The sequence below is a fragment of the Oryx dammah genome, unplaced genomic scaffold, assembly GCF_014754425.2.
Source record: "Oryx dammah isolate SB20612 unplaced genomic scaffold, SCBI_Odam_1.1 HiC_scaffold_25, whole genome shotgun sequence".
Taxonomy (NCBI): domain Eukaryota; kingdom Metazoa; phylum Chordata; class Mammalia; order Artiodactyla; family Bovidae; genus Oryx; species Oryx dammah.
Genome location: NW_024070209.1, coordinates 12,051,120 through 12,070,473, shown reverse-complemented (window position 1 = coordinate 12,070,473; position 19,354 = coordinate 12,051,120). Strand labels below are relative to the sequence as shown.

Sequence of the window (19,354 nt, the reverse complement as noted above, 5' to 3'; positions counted from 1 at the left end):
ACTAGAAGTATGCTGTCTAAAATCTGCTTTGGCTCCAATAGTAACAATTATATTTCCATGTTTCCTTCTGGATACCCTAGTTCATTTCACTCTATTTTCTAGTCAAATGAACTAGCTTTATTTCCCTAATATGCCATATTCTTTATTTCCTCCCAGAAATGATACAAATACTTGCCTTTGTCAGAACACCCTTCCCAATCTACCTCATCCTACTTGAATGGCTAATTCCTAGCCATGTTGTCCAATGGGATATCCTAGTCCAAATCATTCACTTATAACAAATGAGTAAAAAGGTTTTGCAAGAGATTAAGTGTGCTGTCCCAATTCACAACTACTTAGTGATCAAACAAAGACAAAGACACAGGCCTCAATTCACCCATCCAATGTACTGGTAGGTGTACAATATCCCACCAGTGACCCTAATATATACTACTTTCTCCTCCCAGGAAAGGAGTAGAAAATAGAAACAAAATATAGATCAACTACTATTATAGAACATTATAGGTAAGACTTTTAAAATGCTATTCATTGTCTCACTAGTTTCTGAAAACTTCAGCTTTTCTAAGTGGAAGTGTTGGCAGTGACATTTTACTCATATTTTCTAAATTCCAATCTTAGAAAAAAGAAATTGGGAATGCTAAGGGAATTGTGTGATGCCACTCTCTCATACACACATACACACACACATAAAAGAGAGAAAGAGAGAAAGGATAAATTTCTAAAATTTGTAATACTAAAACTAAATCAGATAGACGGTTTAATTAAAATCAACTCAGAACTCAAATTAGAACTCAAATCAGAATCTGTTAACTCTTGAAATGTTACAGCAGGTGATAATGGAAAAGAAGGAAAGTTTTTTCTTTTAAAATGTTTCATAAAAATTAGGACTTTGATCAACTTTTTGAGATGTATATGGTACTGTTCCACCTAAAGGCAGTAGGTGGACGAGAATGTTACAGGCATTTTTTGTGGGCCCAAGTCTGTCAATTTTCAACAATTAAAATAATTTTTAAATATACATTGCATTTAATATGATTTCCTGGTTTACACCCTATAAAATGGCCTAATTTTAAAATAGTTTACTGGCCTCAACCCCAAAGACATGAAGTAAGGCCAAAGGAAATAGAAAATGTACACAATGTCTCAGCATAATCACTTGGAAGCAAGAAGAGCAAGTGCATCAGATGTTCTTGGGAGAGTCTGGTTTAGTACAAATGTTAGGATTTTAGCCTATGTGAATAAAAGGGAGGTGCAAATGCCTTGATGGAATGAGGCAGCGGTGCTGAAGAAACAACTCTTCACCTGAGGTGATGTTTGTAGCTAGTTGATATAGGAGAAAGAGATGGCCAGCTGTACATACATTGCCAAGCTCAGTGGCTCATTTGTGCCTGATTCTTGGCAACCCCATGGACTGTGACCCACCAGGCTCCTCTGTCCATGGAATTATCCTAGCAAGAATATTGGAGTGGGTTGCTATTTTCTCCTCCAGGAGATCTTCCCGACTGAGGGATTGAACCTGCTGGTCCCCATCTCCTACGTTGGCAGGCAGGTTCCTTACCACTGAGTCACCTGGGAAGCCTCAGCCAAACATTGCTCTGGTGCTAAAGGTGAGGTGAGGCACCTAGTTTGCAATGATTAAGAAACATTGTTGTTTCAGCAGGGTCATTTCTCCATGAAAATGTTTCTGGGTGTTTTCAAGCAAATTATTAGACTCATGAAAATTTTTAAATAATTGTTTTTAAAGTTTCTAATAAAGAAATAGTAAAAGTCTTTGGAGATTATGAAATTGCTATAACATACTCTAAGAAAAATCTGTTTTACTGGGTCTGGAACCAGGGTTAAGTAACAGGAAAATAGCAATAACCACAATATATTTTAAAATTTCTACTTCTTTGAAATGGCATTTCTTAATCTTTCTAGTCTCTGAAACTTCCAAAGCGCAGAAGGTCTCAAAGTTGAGAAAAAATAAGTATTGAAATCTGAAACAGCTAAAACAGAAAATGTAGAAAAAGAAGGAAGGAGCACCAACTTTGGAATATCACTTTAAAAAACATCTGGTCCTCTTCTTTTCAAAATCATACAGCAGAAAAATGGACTTCTAGAAGCTACCAGCTGATTTAAGTTAATTTCCTCCTACCACCTCTATCTTCCTGCCTCCAAATATCCCTTGAAATAAAGCTGGGAAGAAAAATCTAAACAATTTCAAAGAGGAATCAGTCCCTGTCCTTATTTAGAGCTGGGATAAGTACCACATTTACCAAACAGCCAAACAGAATTTAGAGTATTAAGTTTGCCACAAATAAAAAAGCTTAATTGAGTAGTATGATTCTTCACGTAGCAGGTCCTTTGTACTTCCTCATCACTTAAATGCTCACAAACAATCCAAGGTCACACCTGTACCAGAAAAAGTATTTTGTCTCTGTTGGCCAATGTCTGGAAGCCAACAAGAGGGCTTGACAGTGATGCATAACAAGGTCAGAGCAGCATGATCCATCTCCATTTTCTTGACAAGGATGGCATCTTTGCCATGGTGAGGAAGAGCAGGTTGCCTGCCTTCAGCGCTCAGGTTGGCAGCACCTACTGTCAAACGACTAGGTGTCTGGCAGTGGGCTCACAGAGACAATGACTGCCTTATCTCCTGGAATTCAAGGAACTTCAGCCCATAAACCAAAATAACTGCTGAGTGGGCACTACTCACTGATCCATGTCTGGGAAAAGTCCTTCCAGAGGGTACAGGGTCCATCATCCATAGTCAAAGAGAAGTGACATGGCCCTTTAAACGGCAGTGAAGCCTTCCGTTTGGGTTTCCATGGCTAAGGAAGGCACATCATAATAGCACAGCACCTAGCATGAGGAACCGTGCTGGTGTGGGAAGACAGCAGGGAACAAAGCAGGGTGTGTATTGCCTGTTTTTGACAGAAGGACGATATCTGCAGTTTGTGTTCTTCCCACACCATTTTACATCTGAGAATCCAAGCTCAATCCTACTTTTAAAAAGAACTAGTAAGGGCCTGGGAAGAGGGAGAGAGACAAAGCCACACAGCCTGTAAGTTTCTGGGGAAGCCTTTGCATAGGTTGATTGAGAGCTGTGTGACTGAGAAAGTACCTCTCAGAAAAATGGCCTCTATTTTCATCCTACATATTCCCACTGCACCTCAGTTTTAAATTTGATTACCTGTATAGAATACCTACAGTGTTCCAGGTCTTGCAAAGAAAACAAGGAATGAAGAGAATGAATGAAATATTGATAACTATAACTATATATAATACATATACATATATAACTGCCAACTTAGTGATTTTCCCTTGCAAATGTGAGTTTCATTGCAAATATTGAGTCAAAATGAGAATGAGAAACAAGAATATAGAACAAAACTGAGAAAAAGGGAATACAAATGATAGAACAAATAAAGAAAGATGTGTTCTAACAAAGAGTGGCCACCCAAATCCCTGTACATTTCCAACAGAAAATGAAAGCATTTTTCTGAAGAAGAAACATAAAATATTTCTTTCTGATTCCATTAACCAGTCAATCAACCAAAAGACAAAATTCATTAGCCATGGAGCTTGTCTCATAGAACAAGTTATTGTCTCTATCACATTAAAGCAATAGCAACTAATTATCCTTAGATTTTCACATGTGCAGAACACTGCAAATTATAGGAAGCAAGTTTATTTTTCTGCATACAAACTCGAAGTCTATCATCAATCTTTCCACTGTAATGTTTCTCAGATGGAAGAGGGCAGAACAGGAAAGCTTGTTTTAAAACTGCAATTTAGAAAGACAAGGCCAGGGATAGAAGCTAAGGGATCTGAAATTAATGATATTGAAACACACAAAATGTCCTTCAGAAGTCTGCAACAAGAAATTTGCATCTTCAGGCATTACATATCCTCAGACAAAGGAGGCATCTATTATTTTGATATAACTTAGGAAGATGAGGTTTAAAATTTTATTGGGCTCAAACTTTCTCCATTTGTCTCTCTTCAAGCCTTATATTCTTAAGAGGGCTTAAGAGGGCTTTCTTTTTAAGACTTGAAGAGGTACAATTAAAATAATTAAGATACAATTTGAAAAGTGTCTTCTGGATAAAACATAAAACCTATGCTTTAATAGGAAAGGAAGTAAATTCAAGACTTTTCACAAGAATCCCATAATGTGTAATGATACCATTTGCTACAATAATTTAACATTTCTAAGATTAAAGTAAATCTTATAGAAAGCCAATTTTTAAAAATCTATTTCTCATATCAGTACTATATTAGTACTCAGGTTCTAGTAACTAAGTTCCCAAAAGAAATGTAATCATACTCTTGAGACTTCTGAAATTGAGGACTGCTAACATGTTTCACCACGGCAACTCTGATTTTCCTCAAAAACCACACTGACATTTCTAGGGGATACCCTGGTGGCTCAGATGGTAAAAGAATCTGCCTGCAATGAAGGAGACCACAGTTCAATCCCTGGGTCAGGAAGATCCCCTGGAGAAGAAAATGGCAACCCACTCCAGTACTCTTGCCCAGAGAAGCCAATGGACAGAGGAGCTTGGCAGGTTACATAGTTCATGGGGTCACAAAGAACTGAACACAACTGAGTGACTAACAATTTCACTTTTTCATAGTGCTTTAGGTCTTGACTAGATAGCTTGCTTTCTTCCTAAACTAATGTTATCCAAAGTAGATAGCACAAAGCAGCCTGAGACAATCTTGTCTTAATTATACAGAAAGTTTCTTTGAGGAAAAAAAATTAGTGACCCTATTCCAACGGTCATTAAATTTATAAGAACCCTTGACGGCAATCACTCAAAGCCTGCTTTCTACTTCCATATACTCTGTTCCCTGACGAACATGTTATCAAGTTCCCTTATGAACATGGTATCATACATAATATAATAAAAACTACAAGAAACATATTTAATATTTATTGGCACTTACAAATATGTATGTATTAGGATTTGTAAAGCATTTCATTACACTATCTTATTTAATATAACAATATAAATTATAACAATCTTCCATACACATAAACATATCCACACAATCTTCCCTCCCATGATAAACTGTAATATCTTAGAACTAAATAGCCCACCATGTTCCTCTATCCATGGAATTCTCCAGGCAAGAATATTGGAGTGGGTTGCCATTTCCTTCTCCAGGGGAATCTTCCCAATCCAGTAATCGAACCCAGGTCTCCCACATTGCAAGTGGATTCTTTACTGTCTGAGCCACCATGGAAGCTAGAACTAAACAGAAACTCAGAAACAGTCTAGCCAAGTGTTCTCATATTATAAACAAGAAGCCCAAATTCAGATTTAATGAATTACCAAGATCACACAGCAAATTAGTGGCAAAACTGAGGTCATAATACAACTTTCATTCCAGGTTAATACTCTTTATGACAATGATAATGACATAGATGATGAGGATAGCAGCTAGCAGTTACTGAGCATTTGTTATGTATTAGTTAATCAACTGAATAAGTCTGTGAGATAGCATAACTGTAAATTCATTTTATAAGTAGAGAAACTGAGGTTTAGAATAGGAATAAAATATGTTCAAACTATTAAATATAATATATAATGATAAAAATCAGAAGTGATAGAAGCAGATTGATGTCAAAGGCCAATCTGTTTGCATCACCTCTGATTTTAATTATTATATATTTTACAGGTGATCAGAGAAGGCAATGGCACCCAACTCCAGTATTCTTGCCTGGAAAATCCCATGGACAGAGGAGACTGGTGGGCTGCAGTCCACGGGGTCGCTAGGAGCTGGACATGACTGAGTGACTTCACTTTCACTTTTCACTTTCATGCATTGGAGAGGGAAATGGCAACCCACTCCGGTGTTCTTGCCTGGAGAGTCCCAGGGACAGGGGAGCCTGGTGGGCTGCCGTCTATGGGGTCGCACAGAGTCAGACACAACTGAAGTGACTTAGCAGTAGCAGTATACAGGTGATATATCAAAAAGTGACTGTTGTTGTCAAGAATGGCTTTATAATCCACAGAAGGTGGTAGGATATGTGTATTCAAGTTGCCAATCGTCCATTCTCCTTAGAGAATATTCCTTAGGGTTCCAACTACATCCCTGTTTGTCTTGCTGTTCACATCACATGACATCCATTCCAAGCCACTTCTTACTTCTATTCCCTTCCATTGTCAGAGCTGACCAAAAAGATTTAGAAACTTGGGTAGTTGCTGAGTCATTTTTATTCATTCAATAAATAAATATTAAGTAAGTACCATATGTCAGGTACTATGGAAGAGACTAAGGAGACAGGAGTGAGCAGACATGATCCCTAACCTAAATGATCTGCTATTTATCTTTTTCTGGGGTCCTATGAAATCCATGTATTCAAAATAAGCCCTCCTCTTTTATTGAACTATTTTGAATAAATTTTTCTTCCATGCAAATAAGCATAAGACAGATGACTGAAGATTGAGCTGGCAATCCAAAGACTTTATTTATTTTTTATTTTTTTTTATTTTTTAAAATTAATTAATTTATTTCTTATTTTACTTTACAATTCTGTGTTGGTTTTGCCATACATTGACATGAATCCACCACAGGTGTACATGCGTTCCCAAACATGAACCCCCCTCCCACCCCCCTCCTCACAACATCTCTCTGGGTCATCCCCGTGTACCAGCCCCAAGCGTGCCGTATCCTGCATCGGACATAGACTGGCAATTCAATTCTTACATGATATTATACATGTTTCAATGCCATTCTCCCAAATCATCTCACCCTCTCCCTCTCCCTCTGAGTACAAAAGTCCGCTATACACATCTGTGTCTTTTTTGCTGTCCTGCATACAGGGTCATCATTGCCATCTTTCTAAATTCCATATATATGCGTTAGTATACTGTATTGGTGTTTTTCTTTCTGGCTTACTTCACTCTGTATAATCAGCTCCAGTTTCATCCATCTCATCAGAACTGATTCAAATGTATTCTTTTTAACGGCTGAGTATTTAAAAAGTAGAATATTTGGAATTTATTAATAGGTGATGGCAGGGAAAAGGGCATTAAGATATCTCTTCATTTCTTAGGATGAGAAGTTAATGGTCAGTGGAATATGGCAGCCAAGCTCATAATTAAGGTATTATCTTGAGTCACTTGGGAACAAGTTCTCATTGAAGGTGAAGCTTTGGAGGACTAGATTGTCCTAGAATTTAGCATTAGTTGCTTGATCTTGTCCGACTCATTGAGATCCCATGGACCATCGCCTACCAGGCTCCTCTGTCCAGGGGATTTTCCAGCAAGAATACTGGCGTGGGTTGCCACTTCCCTCTCCAGGTTGTCCTGACATTGTTTAGTTTAAGTAAACTGAATAATATGAAAAGTTTTCATGTAAAAGCTTTCAATAACACTGGGCAACTTACAATGAAAATGGGGCACAAACTGATCTTTCAAGTTATGAACTGATACATCATCTGTCTTCATACTTTCACCACGTTTCCTTGATAAATGCAAGGGTGGTAAGAGAAATTTTGAAACCTTGATTCCTCGGTCTTCTCCAGAATGCTTTCCATTGGTGTCTCCCTTGTCACAGAAGGATAGCACTTTGCTCTGCTCTATCCCTTATTGAATATTGTCCCATGACTAGGATCTAACCACAACGTGGTCTCAAAGGTGATATGCTAAATAAGAGTAGCAGAGAATACATTCAGAAAAAACATAAGAGTTTTCTAAGGAATCTCCAAGGGTGAAAAAAAGCAACAGTGTGGATATGCATTTTGTACTACTTATTCAAGGACAACTAAACATAATTTTGAATGACAAGTTAATTACTATAAGGCATCTCACTGGAGAGGTTTGATTTAATATATGAGCTAGTAGTCACTTTGTTAATATATGAGCTAGTAGTCACTTTGTACAGTTTGGTTAGCTGATGCAGTTTGGATTTGAAAAATGTGAAAAGTGAAAGTTTTAGTTATGCAGTTGTGTCCGACTCTTTGCAAACACCATGGACTGTAGCCCGCCAGGCTCCTCTGTCCATGGAATTCTCCAGGCAAGAATACTGGAGTGCATAGCCATTCCCTTTTCCAGGGGATCTTTCTGACCCAAGGACCGAACCCATATCTCTTGCACTGCAGGTGGATTCTTTACCATCTGAGCCACTGGCGTAGTTATCCTTTTGCAAATGTTAACTTCAAAGGTTGTAAGAGAAGAATGGATGTGAGACCTGTCACATATGGTTCCATGATGCTTCTGACCAGGTCCTGAGGACTCACTTCTCTTCCATCTCCCTCTCACCAGGAAGAGATTGGTAAAGGGATGCCTGAAAGTTCTCAGACAGACTCTTGTGGAGAGTCTCTGGGGATAATTAACTATACAGAGGTGGACAGTCAAGGATAGCTGGACTCAAGTAACAGAAAAAAATAAAAAATGAGTACAGTTACCTCAAATAGCAGGTATTTGGGCTTAGTACTTAAAATTCAGAAAGATCACTTTATAAAGATTCTTTAGTTCAGAAGCTCCAGTTGCAAAATCATAAGCAAGTCTATTAAGGTCTGCCCCTTTAGTAAGATTTGCTAAAACATCTCACACCTGAGTCAGAGGAGAGCCTGCTATACCACAAGGGAAACTTGCAGCCAACTGTTTTAGTAAATATATACTAAGAGATAGAAAATTCAGACTTTCCAGTAGTGGGCTATTTGATCCTGACTTTAAGCTAAAACTACTTCTCTAGGAATGTAGAAAGTGATCTCATCTTTCAGTTAGAGTGGGGTTTATGGAGTTAAATGACAAATGGTGTTCTGCCTATATTTTATACCATAATCCACTCAGTAAAGTCATGAATCTAATCTGAAATTGTTTTATTAAATCCTGAGTTAGGGCAGATTCTCCACATTGGTTTCTTGACCTGTAAAGCAAGGGCTATTATGGTAAGAAGGGTGAAATACAAGGCTTTGGAGTCCTGCTCCTTTCCAAAAGAGCAAACCAAGCTCTGGTTAACTTGACCATCAAAGAGCTGGGAAGTTGGCAAGAAGCATACTATTAGCCTTCCTGTACAAGGACTTGGTCTATTTTGTGCAAAAGGCTGATGGGCCCTGGGAAAAGACGGAATACGGCAAATTTAAAAAGATGCAACCGCTGCTGCATTTCCTCACAACCAAATGTCCCCTGGACTTGGTTTAATTGTTATATTTTTAACACATCTATCCTTCACATAATTTAGGAACGTGAATAGATTGTTAAAATCTGAAAATATTGGGAAAGAAAACAAGATAAAAACATATGAAAGCATATGGATAAAGAAATGACAGCTATAATAAATAAAATTTCCATGGCTGTATACAAATGATTTTATGTATAGTATCTCATTTGACTTCATAACAATACTGTGAGAAAAATATACAGGGATTAGCATTTCCAGTTTACTGATGGACTCAGAGAGGTTAGATGAGTTGCTGCATTCATTCCAATGGTTTGAATTATGATGCATAAATATGCTGAAGCTTCCAAATTATCTCTATCACGGATTACTGCAACAGCCTTACAACAGACCTCTGAGGCTCCTGATAAATTGGAGAGTTCCTTTTCAATCCACATATCTAATGAATTTAGATTCATTACTCTCTTATTTAACGTCAGTGGTTTCCCATTTTGTTTCAAGCCTCCAGCATGGTACGTTGCATGGAGTAGGCGCTTCACATGAACTTGTTGAACAAATGAACAAATTACTGAATTAGTGCTGTTAACAAGTAGTTGAGCCTGAATATGAACCCAGACCTCCATATTTTTAGAATATACAAATGGAAAGGTTTGGAAATTCCAAAGCCAGACACAGACTGAACGTCCTAGTACATGAAAGTTGCAAAAGTCTGATCAAGGAGGTAAGCGTTAGGCGATCAAGACCTGCTAGTATTCAAAACCCAGTTTCTCTGTTGGGATCCAGTGTTCCAACATCCAAAACTCCATATAAGACACACAAACACATGGAGACTATAAGATGAAACTCAAACAGAGAAGCAATACCAAGAGGTTACTGTCAATTTTTAAAGGAAAAGGAATATTTTCTTCATAGCTCCTAAGTCCTAATAATTGTCACCTTAAAGGTACTTGGTTTGACAGTCTGTCAGTAAGAAATCAACAACATTCCTAGATGGTGGAATCCAAAGCAGTAGGTACCATCTCTAGTAAACATCTGAGCTAACTAATTGATTTCTTGCAAAAGCATAAGCTAAGAATTAGAAAATTATCAGTTCTGGATTATAACTTTCCAAATAAATATGGAAGTTAGACAGCTACAAAAAAGCACAACATAAATCAAATAATAGGGCATCTCCAAACCTAACTGATTCACAAACTACAGATAAAGGTCTGCATGGTCTGCAAAGGACCTTCTGAGAGTTGCTGGATGTTTATTAACTGCTGTGGCTGCTGACAATGATAACAATAGGAGAAGTTATTCCTTACTGCAAATTTAATATTTTGCCAGTAATGAAATAAACTTTTTCATGCATTATCTCATTTAATTCTGAACCCATTCCTGTAATATTAGGTACTATTATTGTACCTATTTCATAAATGGAGCTGTAAGAGGTTAAATAATTTATACACAATCACACTAAAAAGAAGTGGTGACTTGAATCCATCTGATTGAGCTGACTCTAAAATTTGAGTTCTTAATGACTACACTATACTAATTGATTATCGTCTAAGTATTTGAATCTAACAAAGTGGCAGGCCAGGCCTCAGAGTCAAACACTAAAGATACATTCACATTCTATCTTGTCCAAAGTTTTATTTAAGACCTATACACAGTTCTTCCAAGGACTCACAGACAATAGCAAAAATACTTCACGTACACACCACTGGGTAGAAAGATGTAAGTGTTAATTATCTTGTCATTTGGAGTTGCTTTAATACGCCTCTGTATAGTTATGTGAATCTTATGTATCATTTCTTTAAGATTTTTTATAGACCACTGAGCATCTAAAGAAGAAAATGAGGGGGATGGTATACCAAAAGACATAGAATTCTTTCTTTTAAATTAAAATAAATGTCCATGAAAAGTTTTTTGACAGACAAATTAATGCCAATCAGAAATGAAACATTAAATTCTAAATCAATGAACCTTAGAGGCTCTTCAATATACGGAGAAAAAATTTCAGTGGTAATAGGGTTATTAGAGGCACTGTCATGCTTTACAAATGTTAGCTTCAAGCTGATCCCAATTACAAAAGGCTATTATAGATATTGAATGGCTTTTCAGATAAAACACTGGCCCCTGGAACTCCTTTTGCAAAATTAACAAACTATTTGCACAGTTTCCACCTTTTCATTAAATGGTCTCTTCCTCAATATTAACTGAAATATGGCTCTCTACTTAGGATACCAATTCACCTATAAATTGTCTAAATAGAAACTGTTCATTCTTTCATATAAAATTAATTTCAGAATTGGGCTATAAGATGGGCATTTTCCTTATTCTCTCAGTGCTCCTCCTCCTCGAGGTTAATATATTTTAGCTTATCACCTTTCATCCCTCTTTACCTTTTAGCTCTATCAAAAATGCAGTCACAAGTCATTCCTAATCATTCATCAGATTTTCCTATTCAACCAATGGTACTGGTTGTTTATTTAAATTATATTCAGAGTACATCATGCAAAATGCCAGGCTGGATGAAGCTCAAGCTAGAATCAAGATTGCTGGGAGAAACATCAACAACCTCAGACATGTACATGATACCACTCTAATGGCAGAAAGTGAAGAGGAACTAAAGAGCCTCTTGATGAGGGTGAAAGAGGAGAGTGAAAAAGCTGGCTTGAAACTCAACATTAAAAAGAATTAAGATCATGGCTTCCAGTCCTACCACTTCATGGCAAGTAGAAGAAAAAGTGGAAGCAGTGACAGACTCTATTTTCGTGGGCTCCAAAATCACTGTGGATGGTGACTGCAGCCATAAAATTAAAAGACATTTGCTCCTTGGAAGGAAAGCTATCACAAACCTAGACAGTGTATTAAAAAGCATAGACAGCACTTTGCTGACAAAAGTCTGCATAGTCAACGCTATGGTGTTTCCAGTTGTCATGTATGGCTGTAAGAACTGGACCATGAAGAATTGATGCTTTTGAACTGTGGTGTTGGAGAAGACTCTTGAGAGTCCCTTGGACAGCAAGGAGACCTAATCAGTCAATCCTAAAGGAAAGCAACCCTGAATATTCATTGGAAGGATTGATGGTGAAGCTGAAGCTCCAATACTTTGGCCATCTGACTCAAAGAACCAACTCGCTGGAAAAGATCCTAATGCTGGGAAAGATTGAAGGCAAAAGGAGAAAAGGGTGACAGAGGATGAAATGGTTAGATAGCATCACTGGACTCAATGGACACGAAGCTGAGCAAACTCTGGGAGACATTCAAGAACAGAGGAGGCTGGAGTGCTGCAGAAAGAGTCAGACACAACTTAGTGACTGAACAACAGCAACAACAATTGGTTGTTTTTCTCCCTTTTATTTATATTACAATGAGGTTCTACTATTCCTCAAGATTCAGAAAAGGATAACTTCATATTTAACATTAAGAATCAATTTTGATTGGTTTATCCAATCATGTTTTCATTCTCCTGGGGAATAATTGGTTACGACAGAAGCAGGTGAAACAATTTTGGCTAACTAGATGCAAGGAATCCAGTGAACGACTTCTAGAAAAAATTCTACGGCTGCTGGATGTTATCAGAGAAGGCAATGGCACCCCACTCCAGTACTCTTTTGCCTGGAAAATCCCATGGATGGAGGAGCCTGGTAGGCTTCAGTCCATGGGGTAGCTAAGAGTTGGACACGACTGACTGACTTCACTTTCACTCTTCACTTTCGTGCACTGGAGAAGGAAATAGCAACCCACTCCAGTGTTCTTGCCTGGAGAATCCCAGAGAAGGGGGAGCCTGGTGGGCTGCCATCTATGGGGTCGCAGAGAGTTGGACTTAGCAGCAGCAGCAGCTGGATGTTATCATGCCTGGATGCAATCCCTGGAATTGTACTTATTTTTGAATAATGAGATTATGATAATTTTTTGTACTTTTTTACCCTGGAAATTTTAAAAAGAAGATATTACTTTCAAAAATATATAAATTAAAAAGTAAAACTTTGAAAAGATATTCACTTAATTCCACCATGGAATTCACTTAATGCCATGATGGAATTCACCTAATTTCATAAAGGAGTAATAGGAAGAAGACTCATCTTCTCGCTGCACACATCAATTCAGTTGCTCAGTCGTGTCCGACTCTTTGTGACCCCATGAACAGCAGCACGCCAGGCCTCCCTGTCCATCACCAACTCCTGGAGTTCACTCAAAGTCATGACCATCGAGTCGGTGATGCCATCCAGCCATCTCATCCTCTGTCGTCCCCTTTTCCTCCTGCCCCCAATCCCTCCCAGCATCAGGGTCTTTACCAATGAGTCAACTCTTCCCGTGAAGTGGCCAAAGTACTGGAGTTTCAGCTTTAGCATCAGTCCTTCCAATGAACACCCAGGACTGATCTGCTTTAGGGTGGACTGGCTGGATCTCCTTGCAGTCCAAGGGACTCTCAAGAGGCATCTCCAACACCACAGTTCAAAAGCATCAATTCTTCAGTGCTCAGCTTTCTTCACAGTCCAACTCTCACATCCATACATGACCACTGGAAAAACCATAGCCTTGACTAGACGGACCTTTGTTGGCAAAGTAATATCTCTGCTTTTGAATATGCTATCTAGGTTGGTCATAACTTTCATTCCAAGGAGTAAGCATCTTTTAATTTCATGGCTGCAATTACTATCTGCAGTGATTTTGGAGCCCCCCAAAATAAAGTTGGACATTGTTTCCACCGTTTCCCCATCCATCTGCCATGAAGTGATGGGACCAGATGCCATGATCTTCGTTTTCTGAATGTTGAGCTTTAAGCCAACTTTTTCACTCCACTTTCACTTTCATCAAGAGGCTTTTTAGTTCCTCTTCACTTTCTGCCATAAGGGTGGTGTCATCTGCATATCTGAGGTTATTGATATTTCTCCCAGCAATCTTGATTCCAGCTTGTGCTTCTGCCAGCCCAGCGTTTCTCATGATGTACTCTGCATATAAGTTAAATAAGCAGGGTGACAATATACAGCCTTGACGTACTCCTTTTCCTATTTGGAACCAGTCTATTGTTCCATGTCCAGCTCTAACTGTTGCTTCCTGACTTGCATACTGGTTTCTCAAGAGCCAGGTCAGGTGGTCTGGTATTCCCATCTCTTTCAGAATTTTCCACAGTTTATTCTGATCCACATAGTCAAAGGCTTTGGCATAGTGCACACATATATACACACAAAAACCTGGAAAACTGGCCAAAGCATCTGAAAGAATGGTTTTAGATATTAGATAACAATCAATGCAGGGCTGTGATCCCTGACAGAAAGAAAACAAACCAGGTGAGCATGTCTAGCAGCAGTTTTTAGGTATGATGCATAGTGGGCAAAGGGAGGGAACCCAAACAAACATGCTAGTCTGAGTTCAGAAGTCAGAGACTGTAGTCCAGGATGCCATGGCAACTAGCGTTTGCAGTGCCAATGGTCATGTGGAGGAAGCTGCAAGAGGAACACTATGAAAGGGTCCCACTGAATGCCTGGCTGAAGATTAACATGTACACGTATGAGAAGAAACTACCCAAGGCTAGGGACAGAAGTATGAGAAAGAAATGGCAGAATGATTTGTGGAGTTCTTATATAGCCAGGCATACTTTGGGTTTCCACCAGCCAGAGTTGAAATATCTTCAGATAGTTTGGGTAATGAGGTAGAATATTTCAAAGGGCATTGCTTTAGATTTGGGGTTAAATCTGACTGAAACAAAAGGTTGCTCTAGACCCAATATAAATGAAAAATTAATCTCAAAAGGATCCAACCAGTAATGCAATTCCAGGTCAGAACAAAATCTAGCACTATTTGAAGGAGTACAACAAAACCCAGTAGCAACAGCATACAATTTTATATGTCATATACCAGAGTTCCTCCATGTGGTCTGTCCACACGAGCTGGTTTAGGCTTCCTCACAGCGTGGACGCCTCAGGGTAGAGGGACTTGTATATACAGCAGCTAAGAACATGGAGGTTGCATTGTCTTTTATGATCCAGCCACAAAAGTCATTTTTGCCACATTCTGTGGGTTACAATCAAGTCACAAGCTTGCCCAGATTCAAGAGAAGGGGAATTAGATGTTGATTATTTTTTCAATTAAATAACTTTGATGCATACAATACTGCGCACTTCCCTTTCTAACAGACGTCAATTCTCAGTAGTGTCAAGATTCTACAAAAAGATGTGAGGAAAGAGATACATCTTTGAACAATGTTGTCTTCACTGCAGAGCTGGGGTCACAGGTAGTATAATTTCCTTCCAACTTGAAAAACCAACTTTTAAATGTGGTGATCTTCTGATGACAAATTTTTTCAACTTTCATATTTGAAAATGTATATTTTACCTTTATCTTTGAAGGATATTTTTCACAAGAAAAAGAATTTTTGAGTTAAGGTTAACAGACGTTTTCTTTTTCTTTCAGTATTGTAAAGATGTTCTTCTACTGCTTTCTGGATTGCATTGTTTCCAATTCTTATCATTGTTCTTTATTATGTAATGTGTATTTTCTTCTGCTTTGAAGATTTTCTCTTTTATTGCTATTTTTAGTGGTCTGACTATAATGTGCCTGGGTGTGGCTATACGTTTATCTTGCTAAAAATTTGTTATGCTTTTTAAATCAGTGAGTTAACACTTCTTTAAATCAAACCTGGAAAAGATTTCAGCTACAGTCATTCCACCTTTTCCTTTGTATTACTGACTATATTCTGTTTTCTAAAGGCCCTGTCCGCTATTTTCAATATTGGTATAATCAATGGGTCTATTTCTATTTTTCATTTTTTCTTGTTATGGGTCATGTTTCCCTACATATTTGTTTGTCATATTTTAGGGTTTTTTAAATTTTTTAATGTTAGTCTTATTTTTCTGGTTGCACTGGGTCTTCATTGCTGCACAGAGGCTTTCTCCGCTTGTAGAGAGCGGGGGCTAATCTCCAGTTGCAGTGAGTGGGCTTCTCATTGCAGTGGCTTCTCTTGTGCACAGGCTTTAGGCACACAGGCTCAGTAGTTGCAGCCTGCTGGTTCTAGGGTGCATGGGCTTCATTAGTCATAGTTTACAGGCTTTTAGTTGCTCAGAGGAATTTGGAATCTTCCTGGATCAGGATTTGAATCTATGTCTCCTGTATTGGCAGGTGAATTCTTATCCACTGTACTACCAGGGAAGTCCCAAATTTTAGTTTTTTGATGTGGAATTGTAGATGCTAGATGGTGGGAATCTGAAAACTTTTTCATGTTCCTCTTCCTTCAAAGACTCTTGAATCTTTCAGCAGGCAGTTATTTTACTGGCGGATTACCTTCATCTTGTCAAGTCTTGTTATTAGGCTTTATTACGGTGGATCAAGATTAGCTCTTACTCCAGAGCTTGAAAAGTATTCTTAATGCCTAACTTTCAAGGGTATTATTGAATGCACAATATGTTAAGGTGGTCTTTCCACTCTGGTTGGCCAGAATTCCAAGGCTTCCTAGCACTCTGTGACATCTGGCATTCCTATTCAGCTCACAGCTCCTTAGTGGCTATTCTCTGCTAAGCCTCCCAGAGTTTTACACCACACATGGCAACTTAGTTTTTGATCAAAGACTCAAGGGATCTCCAATGCATATTTCTAGAGCTATTTCTCCAAACAACTCCTTGCTCTATGGTACCTTGGTCCATAAACCTAAGCTAAGCTGTCTCAACAGTTCTATATGCCAATCTCTGGGTATTTTCCTATGTAAAACACAGCTTTTTATAGCGGTTCTACTTTTCTGTGCTGTGTCTGGATAGTGCCCTTAGACAGAAAACAAGAGCAAATGTCAAGGTTACCTTGTGCACTTCCCCTTTGAAGGATCATAGTCGTGTGCTGTCTGCTGTCTAATGCATGAAAAAGGTTGCTTCATACAGTTAATCCAGTTTTAGAGCTGTTTATGGCAAAAGGGTGACTTTGATAGCTGTTACTCTGTGATGCTGGAACTGGAAGTCTTATTTAATTAATTAAAAATAGCATAGCCTTAATTTCCAGCCATCAAAAGTCAACTAAGAGGTGGAATTCCCTGGCAGTCCAGTGGTCAGGACTCCACGCTTCCACTGCAGGGAACCCAGGTACAATACCTGGTTGGAGAACTAAGATCCTGCTGTTGCATGGTACATAAAAAAAAAAAAAAATGCCCACCAAAGGAAACCAATAAGCAGTAGAAAAATAAAAAGGTGAGGCAAAAGTATTAGTACACTTATGTAATTTTTCACTATTTTAATTTTTCTAGAAACAGAAGTTTCCAGAAGTCATATCATTTTAGTTCATTTTCATTTCTCACCGATGGCACAGTGAACACTACAACACTTTTCATCCCTTCCTTCTTTGCTAAACAAAGCTTGATTTCACGTTTAATTCTAAGTAGATGATTCATGATAAATGAACTATGTCAGGAATGATGCTCCTCTTTCACTCTGCCAGATACTCAATCCCCCAGCCTCCCTGAGAGCTGGAGGTGATCATACAATTTTATATATATATTGCATTTAATGAATAATTTATTTATGAAACTAGATTAGAATCTGGACTGTGATAAACCTACTAATTACACATGAAAATAAGACTCATTCACTTCTTCAATATTATACAACTATATTTTGATCAATGAGACATACAGGAAAGTTTGTTAGGGGTTTACTGAAAAGATTTTAATTTTTTAAATAAAAAAGACTAGGTGATCTTTGCACCTTTTTGTCCACTGAATGTGAGTCCTTTCTGACTATAATATATATGAGGAGGAAAATTCTATATTCCTAAGTATGACAGAGGAGAGGGAACAAAAGAGCTTGGGTCCTTGATGACATCACTGAACAACTAAATTAGTACAGCAACACACTGTCTCTGAGAAAATCAAAACCTATTTAACTACTCTGTCTAAGGTTTTCTGTTTCTACCTGTCATAGAAAGCATTTCTGACTGATAAATGCATACTCCATTTGTTCTTTAGACTAAGAAGAGTTTGCACATAAGATGAAAAAATATTTTTAAATTACAAGATAAAAAGCAAATAGTTGAGAACTGCATTCTTTTGAAGTCTATGAACTAATCAGGTTTCCTTTGATGTGTATGAAATGCATGTCTGCCTTGTATTCCCCTCTAGACTTCCATGTGGCCAGGGGTCTTTTTCCTATATGTGGGTCTATGCACTTTTGGGTGTTCAAATTAGCTTGCTGACAGACTCTTACTTTTATACCTACAAATTATTTCTGTCACTTAGATATTCTTTGACTCCATTAGGACCAAAACCCCACAGACCTAAAACTTTTTTCCTGCAGAAGTGAGTAGGCAGGTAAAACAAATAAACAAAGATGGTTTATTGTCTTACGTTCACATTCTCTGACATCCAAGTTGAACTGCTGTAATGCTCCCAAGGTGAGCTGCCTTACTTCAGCCTCCAGCAAAAGTTGCATCAGAGATGTGGCTAAATGCTTGCAAGCTGACATACATGCTGTCTGGGCCACCTTTCCCTGAAATACAAGAAAGCAAATCATAAGGTTGATGGATTAAAATGAAATTCCAACAAAAATTAAAATCATTTATTTTTCAATTGGGAATTTCTTTTTTTTAATATAAATTTATTTATTTTAATTAGAGGTTAATTACTTTACAATATTGTATTAGTTTTGCCATACATCAACATGAATCCACCATAGGTATACACGTGTTCCCCATCCTGAACCCCCCTCCCTCCTCCCTCCCCATACCATCCCTCTGGGTCGTCTCAGTGAAGAGACACAGATGTATAGAACAGTCTTTTGGACTCTGTGGCAGAGGGCGAGGGTGGGATGACTTGGGAGAATGGCATTGAAACATGTATAATATCAATTGGGAATTTCTTTAAAGGTTTTCTCCATTATGATAACCCTTCCTTTCAAATAATTTTGAAATTAATAGCACCTGATGGCAAACATCTTAAATATTAGCTCCATTACCATTAGTCATGTCACTATAATACTCAGCTAAAATTCATAAAGCCCAGCTCTTCATTCACAAAGTGTTTTTTCCCCTAAATCAACAATAGATAAACAATACTCAAAATCTTAATTAAACTGAGAAAGAATGTTTCCAGAGAGAATAAATTTCAGCAATCTCTTCAAAACTACTGCAGTTCTTAAAGAGCAAATGAAAACAATTTTCTAACTTATCTAGAAACCAAAGTGTTTACTATTTTATGATTTAACACATATAAAATGAAAAGAATGGTTTAAAACAAAAAAGTTTTCTGAAAAAATAAAAGGGTAAATTTTCT

General features: G+C 37.9%; 1 protein-coding gene across 1 annotated transcript in view; it reads right to left on the bottom strand.

Moving 5' to 3' along the window:
* EXOC6B (exocyst complex component 6B) overlaps window positions 1-19,354 on the bottom strand; it is a 697,089-nt gene that overhangs the window by 178,074 nt on the left and 499,661 nt on the right. The window contains exon 19 of the mRNA XM_040223938.1: window positions 18,431-18,572. Within this exon, the coding sequence (XP_040079872.1) occupies window positions 18,431-18,572 (142 nt within the window). The remainder of the gene's footprint in view (window positions 1-18,430; window positions 18,573-19,354) is intronic.